Source organism: Vipera berus (assembly GCF_964194415.1).
Source record: "Vipera berus genome assembly, chromosome: 1".
In the NCBI taxonomy this organism is placed as follows: Eukaryota; Metazoa; Chordata; class Lepidosauria; order Squamata; family Viperidae; genus Vipera; species Vipera berus.
This window is the reverse complement of record NC_138202.1, coordinates 354458788-354483013: the sequence shown is the minus strand read 5'-3', so window position 1 is coordinate 354483013 and position 24226 is coordinate 354458788. Positions and strand designations below refer to the sequence as shown.

The following is a 24226-nucleotide window of genomic DNA, read 5'->3' as shown; positions in this document are numbered from 1 at the left end:
CCCACCATATGAGGGTATTTCTTCTCAAAATGTTGAGAATGTTTCTTTTTTTTAAAGAAATCTTCAAATATTGGAGTTTCTCCAGATTTGTGGGTTATTCCCCTCACCCCTATTTAGATAATACTATTTAAGGAATAAATCCTACCAGATGTAGGAGGCTCTCTTATTTGGGCCTTAACGTGGTTCCCCAGAAATCTTGGCTTCAGCCTGAGGGGTTGCTTGGATATTTTTTTTGTTTCTTTATTCAATTTATGTACTCATTCCCTCGATATGTATGCAATTAAAAAAACGAAAGCTGAAGAAAATGAAATATACGCTATAATGAAACATACTGCGCCAGAGGCAGCTCAGAGAACCAAAGGCCATAACTCACAACCAGCTGCCACTGAATTCTCATTTGAATACCAGAGAAGTATTAGATATACGGGTAATTAGCTCCCTTTGGTTCACTTCCTTTCCATGTCAAATGTAAATTAAATTGGCTTTTCCTCTTGGCTCCCTTTGTTTCTTCATCCTTGATGGATCTCCTTTTTTTCCGGTGGGGGGGGGGGAAACGCAGCTGTAGACATCTCTCTCTGAGGAGAAGGGGGCCTCTTGGCACCCCAAAAGTTTTACAGGCAGTCCTCGACTTACGACCACAATTGAGCCCAAATTTTCACTTTCTAAGCGGGTCATTTGTTAAGTGAATTTTGCCCCACTGTATGACCTTTCTTGCCACAGCTGTAAAGTGAATCGCTGCAGTTTAAGTAACACAGTTACTGGCTTCCCGGTTGAATTTGCTTTGTCAGAGGGTCGCAAAAGGGAACCATGTGACCCCGGGACAACGCAAGCGTCATAAATGCATTCCAGCGGCCAAGTGTCTGAATTTGGATCACGTGACCGCGGGGATGGCGCAACAGTCGTAAGTGTGTTAAAACTGTCACAAGTCACTTTTTTCAGTGCTGTTGTAACTTCCAATGGCCACTAAATGAATGGTTGCAACTTGAGGACGATCTGTATATTCACAATTTCGATTGAGCTGTTCTCAGAAATGCAGCGGCTATTTTCATGCACCATAGACTAGACTAGACTAGACTAGACTAGACTAGACTAGACTAGAATAGAATAGAATAGAATAGAATAGAAGCTGGAAGGGACCTTAGAGGTCTTCTAGTCCAGGGCTTTTCAACCAGTGGTACGGGTACCACCTGTGGTACATTGGCAACTAGCAGGTGGTATGCGACCTTCCTAGAAAAGTGGTAGCGGGGGAGGGGAATGAGCTGAACCAGTGGTACCATCTCAGACAGGTGATTGTCCAGACTCTTCTTAAAAATCTCCAGTGATGGGGCGCCCAAGATTTCTGCAGGTAAGCTGTTCCACTGGTTGATTGTCGTCACTGTCAGGAAGTTTCTCCTTAATTCCAGGTTGCTTCTCTCTTTGGTCAGTTTCCAACCATTGTTTCTCGTCCTTCCCTCTAGTGCTCTGGTGAACAAAGTGATCCCGTCTTCTTTGTGGCAGCCCCTCAAATACTGGAATACTGCTATCATGTCTCCCCTATTTCTTCTTTTCTTTAGACTAGCCCAGGGGTCAGCAACCTGAAACAGTGAAAGAGCCACTCGGAAACGGTTCCCTCACAAAAGGAAAAACTGGGAGCCACAAAAAATGTGTGCGCATGGGCGTACATGCGCTCATGTGCAGAACAGGGTTTGACTGAAGAGTGGAGCCAAGGCGAGATATGCACCTACCCTGCATATTTGAATTGATTGGTTGAACTTTTTTAGTCCCACTTTTTTTTTTTGGGACTGCACATGGCAGAGGACTGGGAGCCACAGGAGACGGCTGAAAGAGCCGCATGTGGCTCCGGAACCGCGGGTTGCAGACCTGTGGACTAGCCAAACCCAAGTCCTGCAGCCGTTCTTGGTATGTTTTGGTCTCCGGGCCTTTGATCATCTTAGTTGCTCTTCTTTGAATTTTTTCCAGACTCTCAACATCTTTTTGTGATATGGTGAGCAAAATTGGCTGCAGTATTCCAGGTGTGGTCTTACTAGGGTTTTATAAAGCGGTACTAATAATTCGCATGATCTTGATTCTATGCCTCTGTTTATGCAACCCAGGATTGTATTAGCTTTTGTGGGGGGGTCTCACCACTCTGGACCAGTTACAGTTAGTCCTCGACATACAACCATTCGTTTAGTGACCGTTGGAAGTCACAACAGCACTGAAAATAGTGACTTATGACCATTTTCCCCACTTAACGACCATCGCAGCCTCCCCGGGGTCACGTGATCAAAATTCAGACGCTTGGTAACTGACTCACATTTAGGATCGTTGCGGTGTCCCGGGGCCGTGTGATTCCCCTTTTGTGACGTTCTGATAAGCAAAGTTAATGAATGGGGAAGCCGGATTCATTTAACAACCAGGTTACTAACTGAAGAAGTGAAGTCATTTGCTTAGCTGTGGCAAGAAAGGTAATAATAATAATAATAATAATAATAATAATAATAATAATAATAATAATAATAATAATAATAATAATAATAATAATAATAATAATAATAATAATGTTATTTGTATACCACCCTTCTCCCGAAGGATTATAAAATGGAGCAAACCTCACTTTACACATGTCTCGCTTAGTGGCATAAAGTTTGGGCTCCATTGTGGTCGTAAGTTGAGGACTACCTGTACAGCTCAGTTCAGATTTGCAAAGGGGAATTTGTTTGGTGGATGAGAAGCAAGGGGGGGTTTTTTCCAAAAGCTTTTTGCTTTATCCAGTTGAGCCGTGGGAAGAACTCGATAAGGTGAGAGGCTTCCCTTATTAGAAGGCAGGTAAAATGTGTCTCTTCTTGTCTCTTCTCTTTCTCCTTTCTTCCCTATCCCCTTAGATTTCTCCTTCCTTCCCTCTTTCTCTTTATTTTCTTCCTTCGCCAGCCCTCCTTTCCCTTCTCCTCCTTTTTTCTTCCTTCTCCATCCCTTCTTCCTCTTTCCTTCTCTTTTTCTGTCCCTTCCCTTTCCCTTCTTCCTAATCCATTTATTCCCCTTGCGGCGCCCTTTTCTTTCTTCATCTGCTCTCCGTGTCTTCCTTCTCCTCCCCTTCCCCTTTTCTCTCTATTCCTTCTCCTTCCCTTCTTCCTTCCCTTTCCCTTTCTTTCTCCTCCATTCCTTCTCTTCTTCCTTCTCCATTCCTTCCCCTTTTCTTCTTTCTCCATCTCTTCTCCTTCTCTTCTTCCTTCCCTGTTCCTTCCCCTTGTTGTTCCTTTTCGATCTCTTCTCCTTCCTTTTTCCCTTCTCCCTTCCCTTCCCTTCTCCATCCTTTCCCCCTCCTCCTCCTCCTCCTCCTCCTCCTCCTCCCCCCCCAATGAGGTTTGCAGATCCAAGAGAACATTAATTTTCTCTCTGGATTTGGAAATAACAGGTACCGTTTTGCTACTGACATCCAAGTGTTAAGGGTTTATGTTGCTGTTAATTTAGCCAGGCTGTTAAGGAGAAATTGTCAACATTAAGTCATTTATTAATAACCTCTGCTGCCGGGTGGTAAGATTCTCCATAGGTTGCCAACGGGGCCCAGAGAATTCCTAGCAGAGAATTTTTTTTTCCCCCGTGCACCGTGTCCCAAGTAAGCAGGCTAAAGGTGTATCGATCAGCAAGACCCATTTTCATTTTGGATCATGTGATAACAGGATTTGGCAGCACAGGAGGATCAAGGAGATTAAGACGAAGTTTCTCAATGTTGCAGAGCTCTCTGACTGTCCTTGGGCTCACTGACCCTATGTCTACCTGTTCCTACCGCACAGGGTTGTTGTGAAGCGGAAAGGAAGTCAGCCGAAAGAATCGTGCATTCTGCTGTGAGATCCCTTGAGAGGAAACAATAGGAAATCAGGTGTTTTTCAGTGTTATAAATGAGGCAAGCAGGGGGTGCTTCTCAGCCTCTGGGATGAAAAGGTATACTTTACCTGAAGCTGGAGGTTCCATTGATTTTGCAAGATACGGAAAGTATTTACGATTGATTGGATTAGCCCAGGGCCCCGATGGCTCGGCTTGTTTGTAGAAAACAGGTAGAAAAACAATTATATCGACTCTCATGGGTTGTAACAATTGAAATGGTGAGTTGGAATGCCCCAAGGAGACGCTTTTCAACTAGGGCAACTTTACGACCTGTGGACTTCAATTCCCAGTCTCCCACTTTCGCTTCTCACCCAAGAAGCTTCTGAACTGGCTGAGGATTTCTGGGAGCTGAAGTCCACAAGTCTTAAAGTTGTCAAGGTTGCAGACCCCTGCACTAGTGTCTATGGAGTTTTTCAGTTACCCAGGTCACGATTGTCCCAAAAGTGCTTTTTCAAAAGACAAGCGAACTTTCTTGGTTTTTTTTTTTCTTTGAAAAGGTTTCACTTGTCACTCAGCCAGGCTGAGGAATTCTGGGAGTTGAAGTCCACAAGTCATAAAAGGGCCAGGTTTGAAGACCCCTGGTGTAGCCAAACATCGCACAGGAATTTTGGCCTTGAACTGCTCTTCCTCCTTTTCCTTCTTCCCTGCAAATGGGATGAAGAAGGAGCTTCAGATGTCCTGAGATATTTGCGTTGCCACACACAAAGCTCCATCTTGGGTTTACATAGGTAGTCCTCAACTTTCAGCAATTCATACAGTGACCATTCCAAAGAAGTGCTTTATGACCATTTATCGACTTACAACCGTTGCAGCATCCTTGTGGTCACATGATCAAAATTCAGACACTCATATTTACAACGGTGGCCGTGTCCTGGGGTCACGTGATCCCCTTTTGCGACCTTCCGACAAGCAAAGTCAATGGGGGAAACCAGATTCACTTAACAGCCATGTGACTACTAACCTAACAACCTCTGTGGTTCACTTAACCACTGTGGCATGAAAGGTCGTAAAATGGGGCAAAACTCACGTAATAGCTTTCTTGCTTATCAACAGACATTTTGGGCTCAATTGCGGTTGTACGTCGAGGACTATGTGTAGTCCAAAAAGCAATCTCTGTTAAAAGCACCACACGCGATGGGTGTATCAGTGATATGGATGGATCAAAGGTGCCATTTACAGCGTACGAGGAAGGTGCAGTGTGAATAATTGTGGTTGTTCTCGTAAGAGTTTGAGGCAGAGGGAAGGCCTGATGGGAGGATGAGCAAGGATCCATCCTGCTAACTCTTTCGCAGAGAACCAGGAGGATATAAACAAGGATCCTTGTATTTGGAAATTGTAGGGTGTAAGTACAGCTGAAGAAGAGATTTAGGTAGTCCAGGGGTAGGCAACCTTGGCTCCTTTATGACTCGTGGACTTCAACTCCCAGAATTCCTGAGCCAGCCATGCTGAGGAGAAAGGGAGAGGTTTCCATGCTGAGCCATGCTGCCTCAGGAATTCTGGGAGTTGAAATCCACGAGTCATAAAAGAGCCAAGGTTTCCCACCCCTGAGGTAGTCCTTGACGTACGAACACAGCTGCGGCCAAACTTTTAGCAAGACAGCTGTTAAGAGAGTTTTGCCTCATTCTACATCCTTTCTTGCCACAGTCGTTAAGTGAACCACTGCAGTTGTTAAGCTAGTAACACAATTGTTAAGTGAACCTGGCTTCCCCATTGACTTTGCTCGTCAAAAGTTCGCAAAAGGGGATCACGTGACCTGAGGACACTGCGACCGTCATAAATACATGCCAGTTGCTAAGCGTCCGAATTTTGATCACGTGATCATGCGGGATGCTGCCAGGTTGTGTGAAAAAGATTATAAATCACATTTTCAGGGCTGTTTGAACTTTGAATGGTCACTAAATGAATGGTTGTAAGTTGAGGATTGCCTGTACTGTAGTTTTGCACTACAGCCTATTCTGTGATTTATTAGTGGGAAGAAAAAAAGACTTGGATTTCGGTAGAGTTGTCAAAAGCAACTCTGCTTGGGTCTGTGTATCTGTGGCAAAATGCTGGTGGGTTCTAGAGGTCATTTAGTCCAACCCCTCCTTAGCCCAAGACTTTTGCAACCATCCCATGTCTGATGGATGGTCCTCTACCTTCTGCTTAAATCCCTTTTCTGAATGTATCTGCTCCACCATCAAAGAATTCCTTTCACATGTAGTCCTTAATTTATGACCGTTTGTTTAGCGGCCGTTCAAAGTTATGATAGCACTGAAAAAAGGGCCAACCAATCCTTGCACTTACTTACTTACTTATTTACTCACTTACTTTATCTTAGGTGGGTCTTTTTTTGCAATTTGTGTATAACTTGCAGTCGTTCACACCATTGTTCCTGCAAAACACCAACTGCCTTGGACTTTGATACGTCCGTCCGTTTTACGATCCTTCCTCTTCATTGCATCACACCGTCAATCATTCATTGTAGATCGTTTGGCCAGCCCAGTGACATGGCATTGTCTGTGAAACAGCACGTGTACATTTGAGTGTTCTGCCAACACACCTCTGCTATTACTGATAAACAATCGAGTGGCACAATCCCAAATCCTTTGCCTTCACCCACACTGACAACATGTTCTGATGGGAGCGACACAAAAATCATCGGCCCCGCTACCACCCGCCACACTCGTGAGTTCATCGAAGCCTGGCCCCCCACAAGCAGTTCCATCAACAGACACATTGACCCACAACCAGCCTACGAACCCCTCAGAATCCAAATCAACTGCACAGCCAACCAGAGTCGGCAGCGACACTCAACCATCCCATGCAGCCCCCCCCCACCACCACAAGCAGTTCACCTCCCAGTGATCCTCACCTGATGTAACCTCCCCATCACAAGACCCATCACAAGCCTTACACTGATGACTTGCAGCTGTTCCATCACGACCCATCACAAGACCCTCACTTGACAGACCCAGGAGACAGTAAGCTTTAGGCATGAAAGCCAGTTGGATTTGGGGCCAATCACCAGGAGATGCAGAGTTCTAGTTTTACCTTAGGCATGAAAGCCAGCTGGGGGATTTGGAGCCAATCACCAGGAGATGGAGAGTTCTAGTTTCACCTTAGGCATGAAAACTGACTGGCTGACTTTGAGCCAATCACCAGGAGATGGTGAATTCTAGTTCTGCCTTAGCCATGAAAGCCAGCTGGGGGATTTGGAGCCAATCACCAGGAGATGGAGAGTTCTAGTTTCACCTTAGGCATGAAAACTGACTGGCTGACTTTGAGCCAATCACCAGGAGATGGTGAATTCTAGTTTTGCCTTAGCCATGAAAGCCAGCTGGGGGATTTGGAGCCAATCACCAGGAGATGGAGAGTTCTAGTTTCACCTTAGGCATGAAAACTGACTGGCTGACTTTGAGCCAATCACCAGGAGATGGTGAATTCTAGTCCTGCCTTAGCCATGAAAGCCAGCTGGGGGATTTGGAGCCAATCACCAGGAGATGGAGAGTTCTAGTTTCACCTTAGGCATGAAAACTGACTGGCTGACTTTGAGCCAATCACCAGGAGATGGTGAATTCTAGTCCTGCCTTAGCCATGAAAGCCAGCTGAGGGATTTTGGGCCAATCACTCCTTCTCAGCCCAATCCACCTCACAGGGTGTGGTGGAGGTAATTGGAGGAGGAAGGCATGATGGATATGTTCACCACCTTATTTGTAAAACTAATAAAAGCAGGATAAAAATAAATAAATTTAAAAATACTAAAAAACATAGGAGAATCTCTTGATCTCAACTTAGAACTAAGGAGTAATTTCCTGACAGAACAATTAAACAATGGAACAACCACTTGCCTCCAGAAGTTGTGGGTGCTCCAACACTGAAGATTTTAAAGAAGAGGTTGGACAACCATTTGTCTTTAGTGGTATAGGGCAGGGGTAGGCAACCTCGGCTCTTTTATGACTCATGGACTTCAACTCCCAGAATTCCTGAGCCAGCCTGGCTCAGCATGGAAGCCTCTCCATTTCTCCTCAGCATGGCTGGCTCAGGAATTCTGGGAGTTGAAGTCCACGAGTCATAAAAGAGCCGAGGTTGCCTACCCCTGGTATAGGGTGTCATGCTTGAACAGAGGGTTGGACTAGAAGATCTCCAAAGTCCCTTCCAACTCTTCTGTTATTCTATCACTGAACCAAGGATAGCAATTGTGTTGGTTCCTTGAGGTTAAGGGTATAGTAGGTATATACATATGTTGTATATAGCATGTTTATATGTGTGTTATGCATGTGTACCTCAGGGGTCTTCAAACGCCCTTTTGTGACTTGTGGACTTCAACTCCCAGAATTCCTCAGCCAGGCACGCTGGCTAAGGAATTCTGGGAGTTGAAGTCCACAAGTCACAAAAGGGCCACGTTTGAAGACCCCTGGTGTACGCTTTTGAGAGCAAGCAACAGAATTTCATTTTTAAGGTGTGCCAACGTGCTCACAGTAAAAAAAATAATGACAATAAAGGTTATCTTATCTCATCTTACCGTCTTATCTTTTCATGTTTTTGTAGTTAGGTAAGAACTTGTGGTCTTGAATTTCTGCTCATTTGGGGGTTGAGTCATCTAAAGTGGGTGGCGTAGATTTAATCCTGATGCACACATATTCCCACACAGATCCATTACCGGCTTCATAATATCAATCCCAACCGATATCCCCGTAACCACAGCTTCACCTGCGCTCCACTTTGGAGTGTATTTTTTTTCCACGGAACATGAAAGTGTATCTAAAATAGCCATAAATTCCAGTTGTCCCCTCTCAGTCTCTGTCTTTCCTTTTCCCCCTTCAGAAGTTGGCAGCTGAGTGCGAGAGTGCTGGTTATCCGGGCGTCCTCATCCCGTATAAGTGTGACCTTTCGGTGGAAGAGGAGATTCTGTCCATGTTCTCTGCCATCAAGACTCTCCACCAAGGGGTTGATGTCTGCATCAACAATGCTGGCTTGGCGCGGCCTGAACCACTCCTGTCTGGCAAGACCGAGGGTTGGAGAACCATGATAGATGTGAGTAGGGAGGAGGGAATCTCCAAGGAAACCTTTTCAACCCACCTGCCGAGGGTCAATTTGCTGCCAAAATGTTCGGCAGGCGAAGGAACTTAACGTTCCTCAGCATTGGCTGGTGTGCTCCTTGGTGTCTTCTCCAAGCAAATTTGTATTTGCAAGGCTGCCGAACTTGTATTTGAATTTCACAGCTCACCCAAGTGATTGTAGAAAGCGGAAACACAATTGATTTATTTCCTGCTCCTGTTCTACCTCAACCTCCAGCTCTTTCTCTTTCATATCATTTTCCTCTTTTTTCTGTTTTCTCTTCCTCCTCACTCTTCTGTCCCTCCTCTTTCTGTTCCACTTCAACCACCACCACTTCTCCTCTTCTTCCCTATCATTTCTTCCTTCTCTTCCGCCTCGTTCTTCTCCTTCTCCTTCTGCTCTCACCCAACCACTTCTTTTTCTATATAGTTTTCATCTTCTCTCTCGTTTTTCTTCTTCATCCCTACCTTCTTCTTCTCTTCCATCTCAACCTCAACCTCCTTTTTGTGCCGCCTCCTCCTCCTCCTCCTCCACCACAACCACCTCAACCTCCTTTTTGTGCCGCCTCCTCCTCCTCCTCCACAACCACCTCAACCTCCTTTTTGTGCCTCCTCCTCCTCCTCCACCACAACCACCTCAACCTCCTTTTTGTGACTCCTCCTCCTCCTCCTCCACCATCACAACCACAACCTCCTTTTTGTGCCTCCTCCTCCTCCTCCACCACCACAACCACCTCAACCTCCTTTTTGTGCCTCCTCCTCCACCACAACCACCTCAACCTCCTTTTTGTGCCTCCTCCTCCTCCACCACCACAACCAACTCAACCTCCTTTTTGTGACTCCTCCTCCTCCTCCTCCTCCTCCTCCTCCTCCATCCCCACCAGCTCAAGCTCAACCTCTTTTTGCGCTCTCTCTTTCTCCTTCTTCCTGGAAGGAAGCCATAGTAAAGTATGGTCTGTTTATTTGAGGCTTAGTGTATTGTTCAAATTATTTACCTCGGGGTCAGTGACCTGTTCCAGTGCCCACTCATTTAAGCAATGGCATAAGCATTCAACTGCCCCACCCCCAACACCAGGTGGAATGACATTTTGATCTTGTTTTAAAATCAGGCATGATTTTTGCATCTTTTATTATTATTTTTTGCACCCAGAACTTTTGAGTGTCCAGAGGGGAACATCAGAATCTTGTAAGATTAGCTCTTCTCACGCCGTTTTGCTCATTGATTTAAACACCGTATTTATTGTTATCAAATAAAATCTAACCTTTTATTACAGTCATCAACCAGCCAAAAGCAAACACGGCCATGGACCTAGGATCAGTGAAAGCAGATAAGCATTTTAATTAAAAGAAAATTTGATGGGACGACATCTTTGGGAGATCTCATGGAGGCCAACAGGGGCTGTTGCGGGCAGCATGAATAGTTAGCTACAGTGCTGGTAATCGCTAATTTACTTAAACTCAAAGCTCCTGATTGATTTGGATTGCTCTCTTCCTTGCTCTTCCAGGTCAATATCCTGGCAGTCAGCATATGTACACGAGAGGCTTACCAATCCATGAAAGAAAGAAACATTGATGACGGCCACATAATTAACATTAACAGGTGGGAAAGTCGCACAAATGAAGATTTATTCATTATGTTTATTCTGATAACAATAAATTGCTTTGATAAAATAACTTAGGGGGCTAACATGCCTAATACTCCTCCCTCCTATTTTCTCCACAACAACCCTACAAGGTGGGTTGGACTGAGAGAGAGGGGCTGGCCCAAAGTCACCCAGCTGGCTTTCATGCCTAAGGTGGAACTAGAACTCACCATTCTCTTGGTGATTGGCCAAAGTCACCCAGCTGTCTTTCATGGCTAAGGTGGAACTAGAACTCACCATTCTCCTGGTGATTGGCTCAAAGTAACCCAGCTGTCTTTCATGCCTAAGGTGGAACTAGAACTCACCATTCTCCTGGTGATTGGCCAAAGTCACCCAGCTGTCTTTCATGCCTAAGGTGGAACTAGAACTCACCATTCTCCTGGTGATTGGCTCAAAGTAACCCAGCTGTCTTTCATGCCTAAGGTGGCACTAGAACTCACCATTTCCTGGTGATTGGCCAAAGTCACCCAGCTGTCTTTCATGCCTAAGGTGGAACTAGAACTCACCATTCTCCTGGTGATTGGCCAAAGTCACCCAGCTGTCTTTCATGGCTAAGGCGGGACTAGAGCTTGCAGTCTCCAGGTGATTGGGCCAAATCACCCAGCCAGCTTTCACTGCTAAGGCGGGACTAGAATTCATTATCTTCTGGTGATTGGCCCACCCAGCAGGCTTTCACGCCTAAGGCTGAACTAGAACTCCCCGTCTCCTGGTTTCTAAGGAACTTTCCCCCACAGCATTCTGTATATGTGCTGGGACTATACTTCCACCATCCCCAGCCAGCCTTTCCAACACACCTTTGAAGTTTGCTCAGTTAAACATCCCAAATCCTGCATATTATCTTTTTGATGTTTCTTAATTTAATTGTAATACATCTTTATGGTGTGTGTTTATATTTTGTTTATTATATTTTTTTTGCTCATTTTTAATTTTGTGAGCCACACAGCTTCACTGATGTGAGATGGGCAGCTTTGTAACTTAAATGAGTGAATGAGTGAATGAGCAAATGAATGAATGAATAGGGAAAACAGAATGTTCACAGCTGGCTTACCATATCTGTCTCAAACGGTGATGGTACATATACTGACCTTTTCTTCTGGGGTAGGCAAGCTGTGGAAAACAACCATCAACTACATCTCCCTGCATTCCTCGCTATCAGCCACTCTGAGTGAGGCTGTGGCTGTTGTGAGTCAATGTGTATGTATGTGTATATATGTATGCATGTATGTGTGTGTGTATAACATACAGCGTGTGAGTATATATATTTCACTTAACAACTGTGGCAAAACAGGTCGTAAAATGGGACACAGCTCACTTAACTGCCTTGCTTAGCAACGGAAATTGTGAGCTCAGTTGTGGTCGTAAGTTGAGACTACCTATACTGAATATTTCCCCCCTCTTTTGCCTTTCATTCCTTTTTCCCTGCGTTGACCCCAGCATGAGTGGTCACAGAGTCGTCCCGGAGTCGGTTGTACACTTTTACAGCGCCACAAAGTATGCTGTGACGGCTTTAACCGAAGGGCTTCGGCAGGAACTCAGAGAAGCAAAGACTCATATACGAGCCACCGTGAGTAACTCTGATTGGCCTGTTTTGCTTGCCTGAAGTCCTGGGTTCAATTCCCTCCATCTCTGCCAAGCTTTGTGGGTCAGAAAAGATGTCTCTTTTCCAAAAATGACCAGACCTGATATTCTTTTCAGAAGACCACATTTATGGGCTTTCGTGAGGTCAGCCCTCTTTGTGTGCATAGAGCATCGTTGGCAAATTTTCAGTCAGGCTGTGCCCAGAGGCTAACAGTCTACCACAGTGTTTCTCAACCTTGGCAACTTTAAGATGGGTGGACTTCCCCTCCCAGAATTCCCCAGCCAGTCTGCTTTAAGATGGGTGGACTTCCCCTCCCAGAATTCCCCAGCCAGCCTGCTTTAAGATGGGTGGACTTCCACTCCCAGAATTCCCCAGCCAGTCTGCTTTAAGATGGGTGGATTTCCACTCCCAGAATTCCCCAGCCAGCAAGATTTAAGATGGGTGGACGTCAACTCCCAGAATTCCCCAGCCAGCCTGCTTTAAGATGGGTGGACTTCCACTCCCAGAATTTCCCAGCTGTCATGCTTTAAGATGGGTGGATGTCAATTCCCAGAATTCCCCAGCCAGCCTGCTTTAAGATGGGTGGACTTCCACTCCCAGAATTCCCCAGCCAGCCTGCTTTAAGATGGGTGGATTTCCACTCCCAGAATTCCCCAGCCAGCAAGATTTAAGATGGGTGGACATCAACTCCCAGAATTCCCCAGCCAGCCTGTTTTAAGATGGGTGGACTTCCACTCCCAGAATTCCCCAGCTGTCATGCTTTAAGATGGGTGGATGTCAATTCCCAGAATTCCCCAGCCAGCCTGCTTTAAGATGGGTGGATTTCCACTCCCAGAATTCCCCAGCCAGCCTGCTTTAAGATGGGTGGACTTCCACTCCCAGAATTCCCCAGCCAGCAAAGGAATTGAAGTTTACTCATCTTAAAAGCATGCTGGCTGGGGAATTTTGAGAATTGAAGTCCACCCATCTTAAAGTTATCAAGGTTGACAAACACTGGTTTACAACTTTGATCCCTCCCAGTCAGTGCAGCCCCACTATTTTATTTATAAATCTATTTATTTCATTTATTTATACATGGTCCCATGAATATTTGGAGGTCAACCCCAAAGTGGGCTGGAGTTTGTAGGCATGGCCAGCTGATCGATGTAGACCTTTCAGGATTGATTAAGATGTATTTGTTTTTAACATCTGATTGGATTTACTTAGATGTCTATAGAGATTCTCAGCCATCCAGGTAATGGTTGTCGCAAAGATGCTTTTCCAAAAGGCATCTGGAATTTCTTGGGGTTTTTTTTTCCGTGAAAACATTTTGCTTCGCATCCGAGAAACTTCTTGGATGAGAAGCGACTCGTTTTCAAGGAAAAACCCAAGAAAGTCCAGTTGGAAAAGTACGTTTGAGATTTACTTAGATGTTTTATATGTACTTCTTTTTTGTGCTGGTGATTATTAACATGTACAGGTAGTCTTGACTTATAACTGTTCACTTACTGACCATTTGAAGTTAAGAGGGACCCGAAAAAGGGGATTTTATGACCTGGATCTGAAGTTTTGACAGACAACTTTCCCTGTGGCCATGTGACTGAACTCCAGGCGCTTCACAACATGGCCGCCTTTGAGCCCTTTGCAGCATCCTGCAGTCATGTGACCACTGTTTACGATGGTTTTGCCAAAAAGTGGCATTTACTTCCAATTTTGGGGACAGCTGTGCCCATAGCAAATTAGTGGTTGGCTTAAGAACTGCGGTGTTTGATTCACTCAACAACCGTGGTGATTTGCTTAATGACCATCACAAAAAAGTCGTAAAATCAGGTTGTTGCAATTTATGATTATAACAGGCAGGATCCATTGCAGTTGTAACTCGAGGAATATCTGTATTCATGTTGATGTTTTATCCTAGAAAAGCAGGATGTACAATAGGAGGCTGTTTTGCTTTTTCCTCGTTTTATTCCTGTTTTTCTTTTCTTTTCTTAGTGTATTTCTCCAGGTCTGGTCGAGACTGGATTCGCTTTTAAACTGCACGATAATGATCCAGAAAGAGCTGCAGCCACATATGAGAGTATTAGGGTAAGAGAAAAACCAAAGAGCTATAGATGGGTGATGTTGGTTAAGAGAAATGTAAAATTGTTTGTATTTTGAGTTTAGGATAGGCACATTCAACTTCTGGGCAGTGCACCCAAACATTGGGTAGATTTGCGGGGGGTGGCAGGAAAAAAAATCCCTATAATTCAATCTAAATTTATACATTGGGTTTATATAATTATAGGTAATCCTTGATTTACAGTTATTTGTTTAGTGATGGTTCCAAGTTACAACGGTACTGAATAAAGTGACTTAGGACTGGTTCTCATCCTTACGACCGTCACTGCATCTCTACGGCCCACATGATCAAAATTAGGGTGCTTGGTAACTGGCATGCATTTATGAAGCTTACAGCATCCTGGGATCACGTGATCAACATCTGAGACCTTCCCAGCCGGCTTCTGACAAGCGAAGTCAATGGAGGAAGCAGGATTTGCTTAATAACTGCACGATTCACTTAACAACTGCAGAAAATTGGCCACAAAAAAAAGGTTGTAAAACCGGACGTGGCTCGATTAACAACTGCCTTGCCTAAGAACAGAAATTCTGGTCCTAATTGTGGTTCCGGGAGTTGAAGTCCACACCTCTTCAGGTCATCAAGGTGAAGAAACCATGCACTATAGCACCCAAGTTAGATGGATCACCCAGTTTGAAGGCCTCAAGCGAAGGAGAAGGCACCATTTCATGAGGTGGCCAAGCTGACCGCTTGTAGAGTCAGGGAATGCCTCCTAAGATCTAGCTTGAACTGTCTTCTTCATTTTAACCCCATTGGATCTGTTCCTGTCCTTGGGGGTGGGGGAGGACAGTGAGTGAGCCTACTCCTCCTTTGGTATGAACAGTTACTCCTATTTCTCCCTTAGTCATCTTAGCTCTTGCTAATCATACCCAAATCCTTTAGCTCTTTCTCACCATCTTCCATTTGCCACTGTCCCTTTGGAATGATGATACCTCAAATTGGATATAGGATTCCAAGTATAGTCTGTCTATCTGCCCCTTCCCCTCCTCTTCCCTTTCTCCCTTACCTTCTCATTCTCCTCCTTTCTTTCTCCTCCTCCTCCATTATCACTTCTTCTTCTTATCATTAAAGGAGCATCTAGATCAGGTCTTCTTCTTCTTCTTCTTCTTCTTCTTCTTCTTCTTCTTCTTCTTCTTCTTCTTCTTCTTCTTCTTCTTCTTCTTCTTCTTCTTCTTCTTCTTCCCCCTCCTCCTCCTCCTCCTCCTCCTCCTCCTCCTCCTCCTCCTGGCTCAGGGTCAAAATGAGTGGTCCTTGGTGCTCTCTGAGCTTGGTAGTTTTCTTGCAGACGTTTCATTACCCAGAGTAGGTAACAGCATCAGTCACTAATGATGTTACCTAGTTTGGGTAATGAAAGGTCTGCAAGAAAACCACCAAGCTCAGAGAGCACCAAGGACCCCACAGTCCTCCCCCTCCCCTCCCCCTCCTCCCACTTCCTCATTCCTTCTCCTCCCTCATCTTCCTTCTCTTTCCCCCTCCCCTTCTTCATTCTTTTGGCTGTTTCTGTTAGAATTTGGGCATCATTGTATGTATTCATCTTGTTTCCATGTGAGAGAGAACGGTTGTATTTGAGAGAGATCATTGGCACATGCAGATATGAGATTGATTTTATAAATGGGTTAGCCAAGGCTTAACTTCAAGCTAATCTGCCAAAAAATCCATAATCTTGAGTAGACCTTTGCACTTCCTGTGTATTCCTCCCTTTTCAGCAACTTCTGTCTAGTCTTAGCAAGAGCACCCTCGGTCATTCATCGGTAATTTCGGGGGGGGGGGGGGAACTTCAGCTTAACTGGGTACAGGCAAAAGGGGAAAACAATTAATTTTGCAACCAATTTTATAGGCCTTTAACGAGAAGTCATTCATTCAGTTAATATAAATTTAGGATTTTGTACTTTCTTTTTTGGGGCAACCGGCTTCTGGCTGATATGTATACACGGCTACACTTCTGTGTTTCACATGTGCATGTGTGTCACACATGTGCAGTTCTTGACCTTTGGGTAGTGTTTGTTTACTTTATTTTTGTCCTACCTATCATAATAACTTGGCAGGATAAAGTTATTTCAAAACAGACTTACAGCTAAAATCCGCCCCAACCCACATTAAAATAACTAAATGCAGGAAACCATTCAAATAAAAATAATCACCAAATATTATTTTCAGAAAGTTAAAGCCCCTTTTGGAAAAGCACAGTTTAAATGCCTTTAACAACGTCAAGTGCATTGCGAAGCTATTCTGTCTCGGAATGAACGCTGGGGATTATTGCTAACTTGCAAGCTTTGGCTAATCTACAGCGATCTTCGGGCTATTTTGGAAACAGAGATGAATCAGGAGGAATGTGCGGTTAGAATTGTGGGTCTTTCTAGACTTCGCGACTCCATCTTAGACTTAGCCCTGGATAGAAAGCTGTTTGTGCTTCAAAATTCCTGGTGCATGGTTAGGTAATTTTGGACTCTGAACTGTGAGTTCATGATGGTAGAGAGAGTGGGAAGGTAGGTGATACAGTATGATGTTCCACAAGCTTGGCAACTTTAAGCTATGTGGACTTTGACTCCCAGAATCCCCCAGCCAGGGTGCTTCAAAAGGTGTGAACTACAATTCCCAGAATCCCCCTGCCAGTATGCTTTAAGAGACATGGGTATCAGCTTCCAGAATCCCAGCTAGTGTGGTTGAAGATGTGTGGACTTCAATTCCCAGAATCCCCCAGTCGGTGTGCTTGAAGATGTGTGGACTTCAGTTCCCAAAATCCTCTAGTTAGTATGCTTGAGGATATGTGAACTACAATTCCCAGAATACCCCAGTGTGCTTGAAGAGGTGTGGACTTCAATTCCCAGAATCCCCCAGCCGGTGTGCTTGAAGATGTGTGGACTTCAGTTCCCAAAATCCTCTAGTTAGTATGCTTGAGGATATGTGAACTACAATTCCCAGAATACCCCAGTGTGCTTGAAGAGGTGTGGACTTCAATTCCCAGAATCCCCCAGCCGGTGTGCTTGAAGATGTGTGGACTTCAGTTCCCAAAATCCTCTAGTTAGTATGCTTGAGGGTATGTGAACTACAGTTCCCAGAATCCCCCAGCCAGTGTGCTTGAAGAGGTGTGGACTTCAACTCCCAAAATCCTCTAGTTAGTATGCTTGAGGATATGTGAACTACAATTTCCAGAATACCCCAGTGTGCTTGAAGAGGTGGGGACTTCAATTCCCAAAATCCTCTAGTTAGTATGCTTGAGGATATGTGAGCTACAATTCCCAGAATACCCCAGTGTGCTTGAAGCTATGTGGACTTCAATTGCCAGAAACCCCTAGCTAAGCTGCTTAAAGATGTGTGGGCTTCAGTTCCCAGAGTCTTCCAATCAGTGTGCTTTAAGCTATGTGGACTTCAACTCCCAGAATCCTGCCGGCTGGGGACTTCTGGGTGGTGAAGTCCACGCATCCTAAAGGTGCTAAAGTTGTGAAAGATTGTAGCTAATGACACTGGTATTTGAACCATCTGAGTATCAGAGACAGGAGGCTTTTGGCTTGATTATTATCAGTTTTCTAAGATACATGGGGCCCAGAGAATGGCTCTAGCTCTGTAGAAACACCAGCTCGGACCCATCAACAAGCAGGAGCTGCTGATGGACAAGCTAGAAATGAGTGTCAACCTTTCAGAAATGAAATGACTTCTGAAATCTTGGCTTGGCAACAAAAATGGGAAGATGATTGGGAAACCCTTTCCAAAATCTGCTGGCAGTGTCAGAATCCATTTATATCATATTCATAAATGGAATGTTTCAAACATTATTCCATGGATTCTGCCATCTCCTGAAGAGAAGAGAATAGATGTGTATTGAACCGGCAATAGGCATTTCAAAGGAAAGGAGAAGCCTTTTGAACTGGGGAAACAAAAGGGGGGGCTAGCATCTGGCTTTTGTCACGGAAGACAGCAATAAACATGAAGGGTCCTAATTTCCTTTTTCCCACAAGATGGATGATACGAGAGAAAGGATGGGGGACTGACCAAATGGTGTTAAGGGGGGTTAAACCGGGAACTCTTTATAAGGGTTTACTTTGTGGAATAATATTAAGTCCTGTCTCGTTCCTACAACCAAGCATGTCATAGTAAAGATTCTTTTTGGAATAGATTTGACTCCAAGAATTTTGTCTTCCTAAGACGTAGTTTGGGGTGGGTCCTGACAGGCAGTTTCCTCTTTCATGGTCCTTCACACGTGCATACATGCTCCAACACTCGACGTTTTTAAGAAGAGGCTGGACAGCCATTTGTCTGAAATGGTATAGGGCCGTGGTGGCGAACCTATGGCACACATGCAACAGGCAACACGCAGACCCCTCTCTGTGGGCACACCGCCGTCGCCCCAGTCCTAGGCCTTCAGCTGGGTTTTATAAAATCTTTTCACTTTAGGCCTCCTCTGCCGTTTGCAAAAAAAAAAAAAAGTTCAATCAAACAATCCTTTTCAACTTCTCACGGGGGGGGGGAGATCTCGCAAAGTTGGAATTGATTGAACTTTTTAGTCCCACCCAGTCTGCCGTTACCACCACAGCCACGCCCACCCAATAGGCCACACCCACCCAATGGGCCACACCCACCCAGCACCCGACGATACATGTGGGTTTTGGTTGCAGTTTGGGCACTCGGTCTCTAAAAGGTTCGCCATCACTGGTGTAGGGTGTCCTGTCTGAGCAGGGGGTTGGACTAGAAGACCTCCAAGGTCCCTTCCAACTCTATTATTCTATTATTTTTTCCTGCATTCTGTTTCTGTCTCTTTCCTAGTGTCTAAAAGCTGAAGATATGGCCAACGCTGTAATATATGTTCTCAGCGCCCCACCTCATGTACAGGTAGAGTTTCTGATATATACATATATATATATATATATATATTTGTAAATGGGTAGGATGGGGGAAGATTATTTCCATGAAGGTCCCTGGGGGAGGAAATGGCATCACACACATCACAACAAATGATGCAAGAATGATCTGACTTTAAGGATAACTCAAGGATGCCATGACGTCACTAATGTAGTAACGTCATGCTGTGCATAATGTTGGTATGCTTCTGTCAGGTTGCTATGACTACATGTAGTCCTCGACTTATAACCATTCGTTTAATTACTATTCGAAGTTACCAGTGAAAAAAGTGAGTTATGACCATTTTTCACACTTACGACCGTTGCAGCATCCCCCATGATCAAAATTTGGACACTTGGCAACTGACTCATATTTATGACGGTTGCAGTGTCCTGGGGGAGGGTGTCATGTGATCCCCTTTTCTGACCTTCTGACATCCAAAATCAATGGGGGAGCCAGATCCACTTAACCAGCGGGTTAGTAACTTAACAGCTGCACTTAACTTCTGTGGCAAGAAAGGTCGTGAAATGGGGCAAAACTCACTTAACTGCCTTACCTAGCAACAGACATTTTGGGTTCAATTATGGTCATAAGCCGAGGACTTCCCATATTTCCCTCCCTGCAGTTCTCCTATTAATTTACATTTCTAAGCTGCTGCTTTAAATTTGCCCATAGTTGCGTTTCTTTAGATCAGAGGTCTTCAAACCTGGCCCTTTTATGACTTGTGGACTTCAGCTCCCAGAATTCCTCAGCCAGGCACGCTGAGCCAACTCCCAGAATTCTTCAGCCAGGCACGCTGAGCCAACTCCCAGAATTCCTCAGCCAGGCACTTGAAGTCCACAAGTCATAAAAGGGCCAAGTTTGAAGACCCCTGCTTTAGATAAACTGACTTGCCAGAGAAAGATGTAAGAAGGATTTTCGGAGAGTCCTCAACTTACAACTGGTCACTCAGAGTTGATGGATTCAGAGTTACGATGGGCCAACTTTCAGCCTACCTATGATCCATATTTGAAGTTCTGATGGTTTGGGGGGGGGGCTTCTGTACAGTCACATGACCAAACTCCAGGGGCTGATTTATGACCATCTGCCTGCATCCTGTGGTCACATTATGGTTTTACAATGTTTTCGTTGAAAAACGCCCAGCAGCAGTGTCCAATTTTCTTTGTGTCTTCCAGATTGGCGATATTCAGATGAGACCCACCGAACAAATGTCATAGCGGAGGAAGAAGAGGATGGTAGCCAGGCATCCAGCGTGGGGACACTCTTTCTCCAAACAGGGTTTTCTTCAGATGACCGGTGACTTGCTAAGGGCCTTGTGGAAAGGCTTGACCCTTCGCCCTCATCGCTCTCCTCAGCTGAACTGACCTCAGTGGAAACTGGCATGAAAATCCAGTCTTCCCAATAAGTCCTCCACTCATGCCTTGGTTCTTCTCTCCACTATGATTAATTTGTAAGCAACAGTTCCCAGCTTTTGCACAGAACCCTCTGGGTTGGACTAGAAGACCTCCAAGGTCCCTTCCAACGGTGAAAGCTTAGAAGCGTCAATATCACCGGATTCTGATTTTGGGGGGAAGGAACTGACAAGCGGATCCGGACAGCGAACGTTTCATGAGCGATTCCCTCAGCTTCCCTTTGTGACTTGCAACCAATGTATGATTTTCTGGAAATTCATTGAAACCGGAATGCTACCCTGTCTTTTTCTTTTTAGGTTCTCACCCCCGAAAAGTTAAAATAGGAGTTTCTGTCTTCCAGGCACTGAGGAGTTGCCTTTATATCCATTAAATGAGAACAAAACGCAACCCCTCCAGCTTAAAAAGCGATTTCCATTCACTTAGAGCAGAAGTGGGCTTGGATTGCAGGTTCAAATATCTGCAGCCTTTTCGTTGATATACAGGTAGTCCTCAACTTACAACAGCTCGTTTAGTGACCGTTCAAAGTTATAACGGCACTGGAAAATGTGACTTATGACCGTTTTTCACAGTTAAGCCCTTTGCAGCATCCTCATGATCATGTAATCAAAATTCAAATTCTTGGCAACTGGTTCATATTGATGACCTTTGCTGTGTCCCAGGATCATGCGATCCCCTTTTGCGACCTTCTGACAAGCAAAGTCAATGTGGAAGCCAGATTCACTTAACAACCAGGTTACTAACTTATCAACTGCAGCGATTCAGCAAGAAAAGTCATAAAATGGGGCAAAAAATCACTTAACAAAGGTCTCACTTGGCAACAGAAATTTTGGGCTCAGTTGTGGTCATACATCGAGGACTAGCTGTATATACCAAGTAAATCTTGGATTCTGGAGTTGCAGAGCAGTGTTTCTGAGGAGGAAGGCAATACAGGTAGTCCTTGACTTACAACTGTTCACTTAGCGACCGTTTGAGGTTACAACGGCACTGAAAAAAGTGACTTATGACTGTTTTTCACAGCATCCCCAGGGTCACACGATCAAAATTCAGGCACTTGGCAACTGGCATGTACGTAGATCAGTTGCACTGTCCCTGAGTCACGTGATCACCATCTGCGATCTTCCCAGCCGGCTTCTGACGAACAAAGTCCACAGGGGAATTCAGTTCATGACCACAGATTCACTTAACGACCAAAGTGATTTGCTTAATAACTGGCAAAAAAATTGTCAAATGGGGCGTGACTCACTTTAACAACTGCTTTGCTTAGGAACAGAAATGGTTGTAAGTCAGTTGTCCTTTTCCATCTATAAATCTATTCTGTTGGGTAGACGTGCCTGTTTAAGGCCATCGGAAAATTTTTTGGTGGCTGCAACTACGCAGTCCAAACCTTGCCTCTTTTCCGCATGTCAAAAGGGGTCAGGGCTCTGATTGTACAGGTAGTCCTCGACTTACAACTATCACTGAATTACAGTTGTTAAGTTGTTGCGGTCATCAGGCGAGGTGTCATGCAATTCAAGGGGACGAGCGGTTTTTGTGACGCTTATTAAGTGAGTGTTAAGCAAATGCAGCAGCAGTCATGAAGTGAATGTGGCACTCATTAAATGAAACCCTTCCTCCCCACACATGAGAAAGTTTTGCCAGAAGCAAGAAATAAATCCGAGAAATCGGCAGCAACAATAACAAAATCACAAATACGGTCACGTGACTGCAGGATGCTAAAATAGCCATAAAGGGGAGCTGGCTGCCAAGCAACCAAAATGTGATCACATGATCTTGGTGTGGGCATGGCCACCGTAACTCTGAAAATGAATTGTATGTAGCTAGGCCACAGGGGTAGGCAACCTTGGCTCTTTTATGACTTGTGGACTTCAACTCCCAGAATTCCTGAGCCAGCCATGCTGAGGAGAAAGGGAGAGGTTTCCATACTGAGCCATGCTGGCTCAGGAATTCTGGGAGCTGAAGTCCACGAGTCATTAAAGAGCCAAGGTTGCCTACCCCTGAGGGGAGATCTGTAGTAACTTCAAATGGTCTGTAAGTTAAGCGATTGGTCGTATGTCAAGTACTACCTGTACAACTGTGGCCGCCATCTTGTCTTTTTAAAGCTGCCCCCCCTTTCCCTCGGCACCCCACTTCCAAGGATGCTTTGCAAAGGAGCAATGATTCAGGCAGGATTACAACATTGGCACAAAAATGTCACAATGCACAGAACAACATTCGCCTCTCCTTGCCCCTTTGGGGACACCTATGGGCAATAATCATTATTCTTTGTGTGTGTGGTGCTGTGAGGTGCACAGGCATCTGCCCCTTTGTATTATTTTAAACAGAATAATAAACTCTTTATCATAGGATTTTAATATTTTTTATTTCTTATGGTTTGTATTCTGCTGTTTTTATATTTTTTACAAATAACTCAAGGCAGTGAACATATTCACTACGGGTAGTCCTCAGCTTACAGCCACAACTGAGCCCCAAATTTATGTTACTAAGTGAGAAATTTGTTAAGTGAGTTTTGCCCCATTTTAGGACTTTTCTTGAGAAGTGAATCATGGAACTTGTTAAATTAGTATTCCGGTTGATAAGTGAATCTGGTTTCCCCATTGACTTTGGTTGTCAGAAAAGGTGATCACATGACCCCAGGACTCTGCAACTGTCGTAAATATGAGTCAGTTGTCAAGCATTCAAATGTAAATCACGTAACCATGGGGCTGCTACAATGGTTATAAGTCTCAAAAATGGTCACTTTTTCAGTACCGTTGTAACTTTGAACGATCACTAGGTGAACTGTTGTAAGTCGAGTACTCTCTATAGACTCATCCTCCTATTTTCCTCACAACAACCCTGTGAGGTGGGTGGGGCGGAGAGAGAGTGACTGGCCCCAAAGTCACCCAGTTGGCTTCATGCCTAAGGCTGGATTAGAACACAGCAACTTCTGGTGATTGGCTCAAAGTCAGCCAGTCAGTTTTCATGCCTATGGTCCAAAATCAAACAACTGGCTTTCATAGTTAAGGCAGGATTTGAACTCACAGTATCCTGTTTTCTAGCCTGGTGTTGTAACCACTAGAACAAATCATATCTACTCTGCCTGGGATGTGGCAACACATGAAACCCTAAAACTGGGTGGACAGTGGCTATATTCATATAAAGCACCCACCCACCCCAAAAAGCCCATTATGACTTCAAGTGATGGCTTGGTTCACATAACATTCCAATAACATAGTTGAGTTTCTCTCAACATGTTAAGCCACTAACTGATCATATTTCAATCAAGCCTATCTGCTAACTATTGTATGTGTTCATGGCCATTGATGGTTCAAAGTTACAACGGCACTGAAAAAAGTGACATATGACCGTTTTTCACACTTATGACTGTTGCAGCATCCCCATGGTCATATGACCAAAGTTTGGACGCTTAGCAACTGACGTGTATTTTTGACGGATGCAGCGTCCTGGGGTCATGTGATCCCCTTTTGCGACCTTCTGAGAAGCAAAGTTAATGGAGGAAGCCAGATTTACTTAACCGTGTTACTAACTTAACAACTGCAATGTTTCACTTAACAACTGTGGCAAGAAAGGTCAGAAAACGGAGCAAAACTCACTTAACAACTGTCTCACTTAGCAACAGAAATTTTGGGCTCAATTGTGGGTCGTAAGTCAAGGTTTATCTGTGTTGGAATTTCAAATCCAGGTGGCAAATTCCCTTTTTTTGGTGGGTCATAACTTTGCAGTCATTATACATCTGGTTGTAAATGTGGGACAACCTGTAT

At 44.6% G+C, this 24226-nt stretch overlaps 1 protein-coding gene across 1 annotated transcript in view; it reads left to right on the top strand.

The window, feature by feature from the left end:
- The window catches only part of DHRS11 (dehydrogenase/reductase 11), a 31163-nt gene extending 10545 nt beyond the window's left edge, over positions 1-20618 (top strand). The window contains exons 2-7 of the mRNA XM_081346617.1: positions 8668-8877; positions 10406-10500; positions 11978-12107; positions 14094-14186; positions 18979-19044; positions 20229-20618. Of these exons, the coding sequence (XP_081202743.1) occupies positions 8668-8877; positions 10406-10500; positions 11978-12107; positions 14094-14186; positions 18979-19044; positions 20229-20270 (636 nt within the window). The 3' untranslated portion in view covers positions 20271-20618. The remainder of the gene's footprint in view (positions 1-8667; positions 8878-10405; positions 10501-11977; positions 12108-14093; positions 14187-18978; positions 19045-20228) is intronic.
- Positions 20619-24226: the final 3608 nt, after the last annotated feature.